Raw genomic sequence first — 12,307 nt, forward strand, 5'->3', positions numbered from 1 at the left:
GCCAACGATTTTCATGCGGTTTTTTTTAATAGATAGAGTGCCTTAAGAGGTTATATGTATAATAAATGTTTATATGTATAATAACATACATTAAATAGTGGAGAAATACTGTGTACTTTTGGAGGTTTATTGCACCCGTGCAAAGCCGGGCGGGTCTCTAGTAATAAACTATATGAAAAACCGAGGCAACACAAAAAAATCACAATTTCAAAAATTCACCTAGACACAAATTTATGTGTACCAAACTTAAATATAGTTAAAAACTAAACATACCTGAGTAAGTCCAAGCCTATAGCTGGTGACGTCCAGATCCAGGGTCAACAGCATATCGTCGACCACCTGTCGGTCTGACAGCGCTGGTTGCTGCACTGTGTCAGAGTCTGAACTCTCTGATGTCGCTAACAGTCGGTACCTAAGGAAGTAAGGGTTTATTGAGTTTGTGTTAATATTTACAAATTAATAATAAATGATTACACAGTGGTAACCCTCAGCGCACAGGAATAATAGGAACTATTGTAAGGAATTGTGCTTTGAAAAGTATTCTTTTTTTTCATTTCATACGGGCAAGAAAGATTAAACAATATTTCAAACTACAGCTTCTTAGAAGTATACATATATTAACATAGATTGGCCATCAGAGTATCATCGATTTATTTTAAGTTAGGTAATAGTATAGTCTGATTGTGAAAACTTACCTGCGCGCGAATTCAGAAAGTGGCATGTGTTCTGGGAAGCCCTGTTTGTACAATCTCGCCGCATCTAACAGTTGGAAGCCTCGGAACTGGGGACAAAAAATTGTTTTATTTAACAAAGTTACGGATAGTTATGTAAAGTAAATAACAACTGCCGTGCGGTTAACGCAAGAAAATCCAAAAAATATGCCAGTAGCGGCGTTTTGTGGTTAGCTGGTGTACGAAAACCGTGTTGGCTTATAAGGTGCTCTCAAATTAGGTGCTGAGTCTTTTGTACCTTAGTTGTTTTAGAGACGTTTACCTGAGACCTTAGTAGCGGCACGTTAACATCGTCCCCCACATCAGTGGGCTGGTTAGTGAGCAGACAGCACACGAAGTGCACGCCGGCGGCCCCGCAGCGCCGCAGCGTGTCCACTATGCCGTCTGCCACGAACTTCGCTTGTAATGCTGTTGAACGACGCTTCATGCCTGCTGTGCCTGAGGGGAAAAACGTTGGATAATAGGTAAGTAATCTTAGTGTATAATTGACAAGGCACGGGTATTCTTAGTAATCTTAGTGTATATTGACAAGGCACGGGATACGCGAGAAACAGGGTTGAGAAACTCAGAAAGGCAGTTGCTTCATGTCAAATACTGATACTCAGTTGCATCCTGTTAAGATTGCATCTGGAAGCTGACCGCATCATAGACCCCATCGTGAGCAGTCATTCGCGCCCGAGCGGTCGACGAGTCAACATTTGTTCCGTGGAGGGGTGAAACATTAATATGTCGAGTATCTAATGCCTCGCCACGCAAGCCCTTTAGCACATATCTGTTTTTTTTCCAAACTATGATCACCCTCAATTTTGAAGTCATCTCGAACATCATTCTTTGTCATTAACCACAGAACGACTTTTTACAAAGACCTGAACGTTCTAGTTTTTGAAAAATAATATAATAATGAATTAGTTACCTGAAGTTAGTGTCCGACGTATGGAGGAGGCGCGTCGCAGCGTGGAGGCGTCGCCCACGGCGGCCGACCACGCGCTCACACCGCACGCGCCGCGAGCCCAGGAGGACAGGCGACCGATCTCCTCGCTGACAAAATAATAATAAAATTTAATATATAGACTGTTTTATAATTCGAGATAATAAATTGACAATCGCTAATTCCAAAAATTATATAGCTAGATTTATGTCTGAAGTAAGTAAAAAAATTGACCATTTAAGTAAGTATGACGCGGCAACTTGGCCTCTATTATACACTCCCAAGCATTTATTACTCACACGAGTATTCATCACAAATTCTTATGAAATTAAAACATCTATGGCCTTACTACAAAAACTTTAACAACTGTTTTACACTTGTCTAAAAAAAATGTGGCTCCAAAATGAACCTTATGTCAACGTTATAATTTGTTTTTTTTTGACAAGTCTTAAACTGACGTTAAAAAGTTTTAGTGGTGAGACGGCTATAATTTATTTACTCTTTCGTGTAAATAAAACATCTACTTATGGTTAGTCAATAAACGTCTGATGAAATAAAATAAATGATGTACTTACTTTTGGCTCTCTTGCAGCAATGTCAAGGATTTCTTGGTAACTGGGTTCTCACGGCTCGCCTTCACCCATCCAGTCACGTCGTATAAAACTGGGTTTGTGCCCTAAAAAATATTATAAACATAATTATTTATTTTAATTAACGATTGCACTTTTAATATCGAGACCGCCTTAGTGTGCTAACTACTTCCAAATTGGAAGACGTCTACTTTTTTGTAGTTTTAGGGGGAACTTACGTGTGATTTTACTGTGTGTTGTTTCTGTATGTAAATCTATTGCAGGTAATTCGTGTCCAATCCCCTTAAATAAATTGTTGATCCAATTTCTATATTCTTTTATCTACGTTATTTTTAAAGTGTTATAGGACTTATTTTATCCAGGAAGGAACGGGACGTAGTTTTATCGAGAAGCGTACAAGACATGGGCGAAATCTAGTATTAAATAAAAGGCTATATTACCTGTAAATGCTGCAGCACAAACTGCCTGGCATGAGGAGCCTTCTTAATGAGGTAGTGTGTGTGCTGCGGCGCCGCGTACTGAGACATCACGCGCTCCAAGAACGTGTCGTCTGATGAGCCGGGGTACATCGACTCTTCATCTAGAAGCCTGGAAAAAAATTTAAGGCGTAATTAGGCTCTTCATCAAGTCCATTGAGGATCCATTTAGAAATATGGGGATAACAAAAGTATAATTAAAACTATTACCAAAAGAAGCGCACAATAATTCATCACATAATTGGCATTGATATCACTTCAACACTTAAAGTCATTTTGTTTTATTTCAGATAGACCTGAAAGATTCTTGGCTAGTTGTACCGGTTGTACGGTCCGAAGAAGACGGTCTCATGAGGAGGAACCGGCGGAGACTCCATGGACACTGTTTAAATTAACAGTTCAGCCAATAAAAACTCCTGCACTTTTAATGAATTCACAAAGACCAATCTGTGTATAATATGTTACAGTGAAAAATTAGAGAAGAGAAATGTTACTAAACTAAATTATGTACCTGTAATGGTAGCTGTGTTTCTGATAAATAAATAAATAGAATAAATTATCAATAGATTAAATATCTCACCATAACAATCCCCGTCTGTCACACTCTCTCAGATCAGCTTGGGAACTTCGTACGATGGTGTTCTGTGGTGCCTTGTCCAGTAGCTCAACCATAGGTCCAGGGTTCACTGTCTCTGATAGCCAGTCTGAAATACACATTGACATCGTCTTTTTACTATTTTTATTATATAAAGTTTATTTATTATATAAAGTTTATAATATTTTGAAGCCAAAACCACTAAAAGGATTTTGATACAACAAAAGTCGTTTCAGCTGTCATAGCAGGGTTTTCTTTTATTTATTTCTCTTCTGATTTCCAAAGGAAGTTATAGTTATATAAGTATATGAAAAGTAGATTTAAGGAACATATTCCCTCTTCGTGGAAACTTACAGTCATTGTTTAACGGACCGATTACGAAAACGACTGTCGATGAAATTAGACCTGCTATTTTATAAAACTGTGGTTTTATTACCTTCTTCATTGCCGTCGTCTAGCGTGATCCCCTCTTGTGCGTATCTCTCGCGCGGCGCCACTAGCAGTGCTTCGTGGAACATCGCTTGCAGGCGCTCCTGCAAAATAACAAAAGTATTTAAATATTTGTCTCACATATGACTTTTAAAAACAAAAAAAAAATCTTGGATGTCAATGGAACAAAGCTGAAGAGCTTGGTCGAAAGCTTATTTTAGGAAATACTAGTTCGATTTAAAAGTCTCTCAGTGTTAGATAGCATATATCAGAGAAGTCTATGGTCTACTTTTTATCAGGATGAGGGAAGCAGTTCCCACAAGCACAAGCCTCCTCTCACACAGAGAAGGATTGGGTACTTAGGGATCACCACGCTTGCCTAGGTACTGATTAAAGATGAATCATCTCGATCATCGCCATCCCGCAGTAACACTTACTTGTAAGTAATTAGACAGCAGCTTGGAGAGCGGGGCGCCGCTCTGCTGGCCGGCACACATGGGGTTGTCGGCCCCGGGGCTGTCCAGCAGCAGGATCGACGCTGAAGTCCTGGCTGAGGTTGATAAACTCCTGGAATTTACAAATAACAATATAGAGTTGAAGTTTATCAAAGAGAAAATGAAACTTGGGAAATTATTTAGAAGCAATACACTAGCGCTGCAAATACAAGACTTCTTTTGTGACGCATACCTTACTTTAAAAGAACAAATTGACTAAAACATTGTATTGTCGTGTCTTTTGATTTTCTAAACTTTACAGCCAGTTTACAAGGTAAAATTACATGTAAAATGGACTAGAATAAATTATTACTTTCTAAATAAACTTTTTGATAAGTAATTAATAATATTCTCTTCACATTACTTCTTACCCCAAAAATCAGTTATATTTAGACGATAAATACATTACAATAAAGACCATATTTACCTGTTAACTAAAGCAGCGATTATATTGAACGTCTCGTTGTAGAGGCCGGTGACGAAGGCGTCCACTGCTTCAGTGCCCGACATCTCACGCTCGTTCGATGGAGATGGCGTTCTGAAATTATTGCAGTTTATTATGTTAATGTAAGTCAAGTGAAATGGACTTTTTGGGAGATAAGTTTTTTTTTATAATTTCAGTGTTTATTCCTGGTTCTTACTGTCAATTTGGTAAACAGAAGAAATCAACAACTACCTAAATCACTTTTCACTAAAAAATATCTAGAAAAGCGTAAATCTGTGTGATTGTCCTACAGTTCGCGCCAAACGACATTGCATTTAGTAGCAATTCGACTTTTGTATAAGGTAGCCATTTGACTTCTTGCACATCATCATAATCATCATCAGCCTATCGTAGTCCACTGCTGGACATAGTCCTCTCCAAGTGCACATTTGTTCGTAAAGATCTTATCGAGAGGCTCTGCCTATCTGAAGGTGGTTTACATATTAATTGTGGCTTATTTATTCCAGCTTTATCATTAATATAACACCTTATTCCAAAATATACTTCATTCAAGTACTTCTACATTCCTTACAATAGTGATTTATCTATCAAACTTTTTTTTAAACTCACCTCAAATTAGCATTCGGTTGCGGCGACGTAGGCACGGTCACAAACACGGCTCGTGCGAGTTCCTCAGTGGGCACGCCCAGTAGCCGCGCCGCGCGCTGCCCGCAGCCCGCGCTCGCGAACTGGTACTTTATACCGGACCCTGTGTTCGCTAAAATGGATGATTTGACATTCCCTTCAAGAATCAATTTACTAATCGGAATTCTGGCAGTTCGGGCATGTGTTCGAGCATAAAGGTTGCAATTACGCCCGGACATTTTAAAGATGGCTGTATGATATAGTGAGTAAACCAGATGACTAAAATGTATGCTTCACGCTTTTTACAATTTAAAGTGGTTTGATAGTTAGACAAGGCGGTAGTTTTAGTAGTTGGCAAGACCACCTAACCACGGATAGATTTCTCCATAACAAACATTCATCATCACACCTCCCTACCTTTAACAGCTCCAGCCCATCCCAAATGACAGATAGCGGCCATAATCTTCCATATAGCCATTTGTTCATTTTCCGTCACAGCCAGGAGTTGTAATGCTTCTTTCAGCGCGGAGAACTCGGTAGGAGCATCAGCCTTCTCCGTGGAACTCATGAAGGGGTTCGGCGTGTTGATGGGGGACTGGTCGAAGAGTAGTTCTCGACGGAGACGACCGTCGCAGCCGTGGTAGAGCCTGGAAGGGGAACGAAGTCAGTAGGGTGTTTTATGAGGTTGTTGAGGCATGGTCCATGACAGTTAATGACATGGTCAGTGACAAAAGTAAAAGTTTTCACTGTGTCAAAACGCATTTATGTGTACAAACCTAATTGCACATTTAAATACAACAAACATTCAGAATTTATTCGCTGCTGGTTCGATCAAAATGATTATTTAATATTCATCAAATCCAAATGAGTACCCAGTCTCTTTTAATGTTTTTATATGGAAATTATATTAATTATACGTCCAAGGCCGATTTCGACCACGGCGGCTGTTCTCATATACGGAGATCAGCCAGCTGCACAGGACATAGTGCACAAGCATTCGCGCAGACAAGTGAACTCACTATTCCTTTACTCTCGTAGCCCAATGGGATGGCAATCCGACACGACCGGAGAGAGATCACAAGCAGGACCCACATAAACGTGCTCTCCGATGCACGGGTGTATCAATCACAAACTTCCAGACTGCGGTACGCGTGCTTGTTGGAGCTCGTGCTGCAAGTGCAGTACTCACGTGTGCAGAGCCCGTAACGGCGCCTGTCCGGGCCGCAGATCCGGCAGCAGGATCTGCACGGAGGCCGCCGCCAGCGCGCCGCCGCCGTCGAAGTCCAGCGACGTGAGCGACACGAAGCGCGACGCGTGCTTGTTGGAGCTCGTGCTGGAATTGCAGTACAATAGATGGTTTAGGTATTTGATGATAAAGATAACTAATGAGGTACATGGTGGATCTGCAACTAAACTTCTAATACAAGTACACGCATCTGGCTGAGACCTGACCCATATTCTTCTGCGCAATAACCAGGACTCACAAATCACAGGAGCACAATACAAATAGGTTGGCGAGAACTACATCTGATAGTGAAGGAGTAGGTACTAGAACATTTATAATGTAAGCTTGACACAATCGCAGTCTTAAGTGCCAGAATTTCACAGGTAAAGCAAATTAGATTCACATACTTTTTATGTAATGTAATTATTAAAGCTGAACGGAGCCAATTAGCGGCAAAAATAGGGCGAAGGAGTTTTCCTGTTAGTCAACTTTTAAAAGTAATAAAAAATCTCTGAACACAAACTTACCGTGTAGATCCAAATAGGTGCAGCACGTCAAAAGCAGCGTCCAATCGTTCAGGAGTCAGCTTCGATCCCTGTGCTGGGTAAGCGCTGGCTAGGTACCATACGCAATGACGCATAGCTGAGGTCTTGCCCGATCCGGACCTGGGAGAGAAATAGAGTGAAGATTTTAGTGAGATATTATTATGTATCTGGCCTTTACATAGGTTAAGATGTAAAGAAACTTTGATTGGTTTGGTGTATGCAAGCATGTACCGTATTTTTGATACGGTATCATAAATTTTAATTCCAACAGACATAATATAATTCCTTATTTATGTTTCTTGCATAATTATGTAAATTACACATTATTTTCATGTTAAGTATTTGATAAAACAGGCAAGCCTAATTATCTACGTGTAAACTTAGTTCGACTTTTTCAATTTAGTTTCATAAGTGGTTTTCTAAATAAAATGAAATAGCCCCCGTCATATGCATATTCATATTTTATCATTTAATAATTATAAATGTCAAAAAATAAATTAAATTCCAGACATTTGTAGGCATAAATTATGAAACAAACTGGCTTATTTTGATTAGTTTTCTTGTTAATTACTTATTAATATATTTAATAACTATAAAATGACTATATTCGTCCTTCTATGTCCCTATTACGTATGCAAACGACATTTGCTAATACGTTTTGCCACACAAAACTGTATTGAGTAAAAACCAGTAAATTTTGAGGTGATATTTTTTGTTTTAATTACTTAATGTTATCTTTTAATTACTGTTTTATCTATTTCAACAAATTGAAATATAGTAGTCGTGGAGAAAAGTTTAGGAAATCATTGGGTAAATTGTATCTATTTTTGCTTTTTTTTATTTGAGGCCTTTGCCAAAATGTCGTAGAAATAGAATTTACTACTGCAATTTGAAATTACAGACCTTTAACAATGGTTTAGACATACAGAACAAGCTCCAAACAAAATTAGACTCCACTACCTAAGCTTAAAGTTCAAATTCCTTTGTTCGTTCACCAAATCGGATAATAAAGAAACCAGTTTCGATATGATCTCGAAAACCAATTTTCTAGTGAATTTGTTAATTGCCGCTACATATTTTAATGATAGATGGCGCCTAATGATAATTTGTCATAGTTGGTTTTAACAAGATAAATGCTTAGAGAAAAGGATTTTATTGGATACAAGTAGCGGTATTTATTTGTTGATTGATTGTTAATCTACTTGGTTATGGGGATAATTTGTGTGTATTTAATCTTTGGAATTTCATGGTAAGAGTTTTGCCCATGCTCTACTTCTGTAAAACAACTTATGTGCCTGACTACATACATGTCCCTACTAAGTTTTTCAAGAAGTAGCAGTTTTGGTACTCAAATGCTCTTTGGATGGTGGTGCAACTGGTTTGACTTTTCAAAGAGCTTTCATAGGCCTATTTGAAAAAAAAATTGAATTTAACATTGCATCTAAGTCAGTTGAGCCATTTCAACAAACATCGAACTCATAAATTCTTTTCTACTCCGCTTTTAAAGATCTTTGATTTGCGGTGCGATTGCATTCATCCTCTATCCATTACTAACCTGCCAAGGAAGACGATAGCTCGGTCTCGTCGGGACGCTAGCATACAGCGGTGAGTAGACTGAGCTGCGGCGAACACGTGGGGGGGCATGTCGTCAGCGCGGCAGCCTCGGAACATTGCTGCTACCTGGAGACGAAGTTCAGCACTTTAGAATGACAGAACATAGATCCGTACTACACTAGGCACATCTCCCGTTACGTGAGTTCTTAGATTCATCAAACAATGACTCGCAAATATGTCCCAAGCAGGAGTCGAAACTTTTCGTTTCTGGGTATAAAATGGTTTGGAACCTTTGGATGTACACATATATGCTAGTATCTGAGATTCCGTAACATGTAACCCTAAATCATCATCCTTCGAGCCTTTTCCCAATCATGTTGGGGTCGGCTTCCAGTCTAACCGGATTCAGCTGAGTACCAGTGCTTTACAAGGAGCGACTGCCTATCTGACCTCCCCAACCCAGTTACCCGGGCAACCCGATACTCCTTGGTTAGACTGGTGTCAGACTTACTGGCTTCTGACTACCCGTAACGACTGCCAAGGATGTTCAATGACAGCCGGGGCCTACAGTTTAACGTGCCATCCGAAACACAGCACACACTGGTGTCTAAGATATACTTAGAAAGTACATACAAACTTAGAAAAGTTGCATTGGTACTTGCCTGACCTGGGATCGAACCCGCGCCCTCATACTTGGGTTGGTCCTTTACCCACTAGGCCACCACGACTACCTTTATGTACCCTAAATGGTTTTCAAAAATTGGGTAGGTGAAACTACCCTCTGCGGACTCCTGTTTAACAAATGACATTGAAAGATGTACCCCGGACTAGCAAGTAACTTCTTAGAAGGATACTAGGGCCTCAGATTTCTATTACATTCTCGAAAAATAAGTTTTACCTTATCAGTGTAAATAGGCGCACTACGCTTCGGCGGACCGAGTACCAGGAGCGCATGACCAGCGCGGGCGTGCGGCAGACCGGCTGCGTATCGCGAACGGAGCACGTTGAGTGCACCACATTCATTCAGGCAACGGAGAGAGGCTATGTCCTCACAGCGTAATTATAGTACAAAAAAAAAATCGGTAAAAAAACTTTTAAGTCAAACGGTTTTATCTTATGTGCACTGAAAACTAGAAAATAAAAAAATAGTTACTTACCTGTCAACCTACGTAGGTAATCTTGGTCATATTAGACTAAAATAAAAACGTGGGGCCCTTTAAATGTTGCTGTAGTACTTTCTTCTAGAGGTATAATAGGTGTGGATTGCATCGACTTACTATAATCGTAACTGGAGATTTTGACAATCAATGTCAACCGTAGAAATTGTTACCCAATGTGCATTCGAATATACAATAAGCTACCATCTCGCATTAAAGAACTACCTATGAGTAAATTTAAGAAGTCCCTCAGAAACTGGCTTATTGACAAATGTTTTTATACAGTTAAAGAATACCTAGAGGAGAAATAGAATTGTAATAGAAATTTAGCTATTAGATTATAGGAAAACTTAAATATTTGCATGACTAATTTATAAGTCGAATATAGTGAAACCATTTTTTGTTATTGTATTTACCATCATAATGTACCTATATTCTAGCAAATAAATAAATTTCATTTCATTCATTTCATTTCAATAGCATCAATATAATCAGCCGTAGCGGCTTCACTAGCGAACGCCGAGCTCATGATCTACCAAAGTATAAAGATATGCTTTGCCATAGGTAGGATTTCACAGGGGCCCCACGTTTTTATTTTAGTCTAATATGACCAAGATTACCTACGTAGGTTGACAGGTAAGTAACTATTTTTTTATTTTCTAGTTTTCAGTGCACATAAGATAAAACCGTTTGACTTAAAAGTTTTTTTACCGATTTTTTATTTTCTAGTTTTTAGTATTTAATGAAAATGCCTACCGAATATTCCTCATACTATCTAATTCATTTCATGCATCATTATTACACGGTCCCTTCCCTGATAATTTATTACAATCTAATTTTTAAAAAAGTCAATTTTTTTAACGACGCCAAAAATCATCAAGTGACCCCTCCCTGGGTCAGCAGCGGTAAGGGAGACTCTTACTGACTAAAAATGTTAAAAAAGTTATGTTTCGTCGTAGGCCTTTTATGTACCAGGGCCACAGTAACTCTTTCGAAAAATCCCGCAGCCCAGGCAGGCCTTGGCCCTGTTGGGCCCCGCTGAGGTTGCTGACAGTATTCTACTTGTGTAGCCCTTTCATTTGATACCCATATTGAGGGGGTTGTGGAAAAATATGTAATCCGCCATTTTGTGCCGGCGGCCATATTAGATTTACAATGTTATTGATATTACTATATTGTATTGTCATCGAAATTAAAGGTGTATACAAAATTTCAGATTAATCGGTTGACAGGAAGAGGGTGAAATTTGAATTACTAAATTTGACCCAAGAATAAAACAAACGGGATGAGCTAAATAAAACCGTTTAATAAAAATTGTTATCAGCCATTTGGTAGCGGCGGCCATCTTAGATTTCAATTTTGCATAGTATATTGTATTCTACTTGTTGAGACCTTTCATTTGATACTCATGTTGATGGGATTGATAAAACCTAAGTTATCCGCCATTTTGTAGAGGCCGCCATCTTGGATTTGAATTTTATATAGTACATTGTATTCTACTGGTTGAGCACTTTCATTTGATACCCACATTGATGGGATTGATAAAACCTACGTTATCCGCCATTTTGTAACGGCGGCCATCTTGGATTTACAATGTTATTGATAGTACTATATTGTAATGTCATCGGAAATAAAGGTGTGTACCAAATTTCAGATAAATCTGACAACAGTAAGGCACTGAAATTTCAATTTCTAAATTTGACCCAAGAATGAATAAATAATAAATAATAAAACAAACGGGGTGAGCTAAATAAAACCGTTTAATAAGTTTTACCTTATCAGTATAAATAGGCGCACTACGCTTCGGCGGGCCGAGCACCAGGAGCGCATGGCCGGCGCGGGCGTGAGGCAGACCGGCAGCGTATCGCGAACGGAGCACGTTGAGAGCGCCGCATTCGTTCAGACAGCGGAGAGAAGCTATGTCCTCACCGCGTATTATTAGTAGAAAAAAATGAACTTTACCTTATCAGTGTAAATGGGCGCACTACGCTTCGGCGGGCCGAGTACTAGGAGCGCATGGCCAGCGCGGGCATGCGGCAACCCGGCTGCGTATCGCGAACGGAGCACGTTGAGAGCACCGCATTCGTTCAGACAACGGAGGGAGGCTATGTCCTCACAGCGTTATTTTAGTAGGAAAATAATTCTTACCTTATCAGTATAAATAGGAGCACTCCGCTTCGGCGGGCCGAGTACCAGGAGCGCATGGCCAGCGCGGGCGTGCGGCAACCCGGCCGCGTATCGCGAACGGAGCACGTTGAGAGCACCGCATTCGTTCAGACAACGGAGGGAAGCTATGTCCTCACAGCGTTATTTTAGTAGAAAAATAAGTATTATTTACCTTGTCAGTGTAAATAGGAGCTGAGCGCTTCGGCGGGCCAAGTACCAGGAGCGCATGACCAGCGCGGGCGTGCGGCAGACCGGCAGCGTATCGCGAACGGAGCACGTTGAGGGCACCACATTCGTTCAGACAGCGGAGAGAGGCTATGTCCTCACAGCGTAATTTTAGTAGAAAAG

At 39.9% G+C, this 12,307-nt stretch overlaps 1 protein-coding gene across 2 annotated transcripts in view; it reads right to left on the bottom strand.

The window, feature by feature from the left end:
• LOC110375594 (unconventional myosin-XVIIIa) overlaps window positions 1-12,307 on the bottom strand; it is a 245,879-nt gene that overhangs the window by 116,686 nt on the left and 116,886 nt on the right. For both annotated transcript variants that reach the window (XM_064040283.1, XM_064040282.1), the window contains exons 7-21: window positions 8,638-8,762; window positions 7,065-7,202; window positions 6,502-6,645; window positions 5,730-5,959; window positions 5,298-5,445; window positions 4,671-4,781; window positions 4,187-4,316; window positions 3,757-3,853; window positions 3,306-3,429; window positions 2,690-2,837; window positions 2,235-2,335; window positions 1,645-1,769; window positions 994-1,169; window positions 696-781; window positions 274-412 (exon numbers count right to left, since the gene is read on the bottom strand). In XM_064040283.1, coding sequence (XP_063896353.1) covers window positions 274-412; window positions 696-781; window positions 994-1,169; window positions 1,645-1,769; window positions 2,235-2,335; window positions 2,690-2,837; window positions 3,306-3,429; window positions 3,757-3,853; window positions 4,187-4,316; window positions 4,671-4,781; window positions 5,298-5,445; window positions 5,730-5,959; window positions 6,502-6,645; window positions 7,065-7,202; window positions 8,638-8,762 — 2,022 coding nt within the window. The remainder of the gene's footprint in view (window positions 1-273; window positions 413-695; window positions 782-993; window positions 1,170-1,644; window positions 1,770-2,234; window positions 2,336-2,689; window positions 2,838-3,305; window positions 3,430-3,756; window positions 3,854-4,186; window positions 4,317-4,670; window positions 4,782-5,297; window positions 5,446-5,729; window positions 5,960-6,501; window positions 6,646-7,064; window positions 7,203-8,637; window positions 8,763-12,307) is intronic.

Source organism: Helicoverpa armigera, chromosome 22, assembly GCF_030705265.1.
Source record: "Helicoverpa armigera isolate CAAS_96S chromosome 22, ASM3070526v1, whole genome shotgun sequence".
NCBI lineage: Eukaryota > Metazoa > Arthropoda > Insecta > Lepidoptera > Noctuidae > Helicoverpa > Helicoverpa armigera.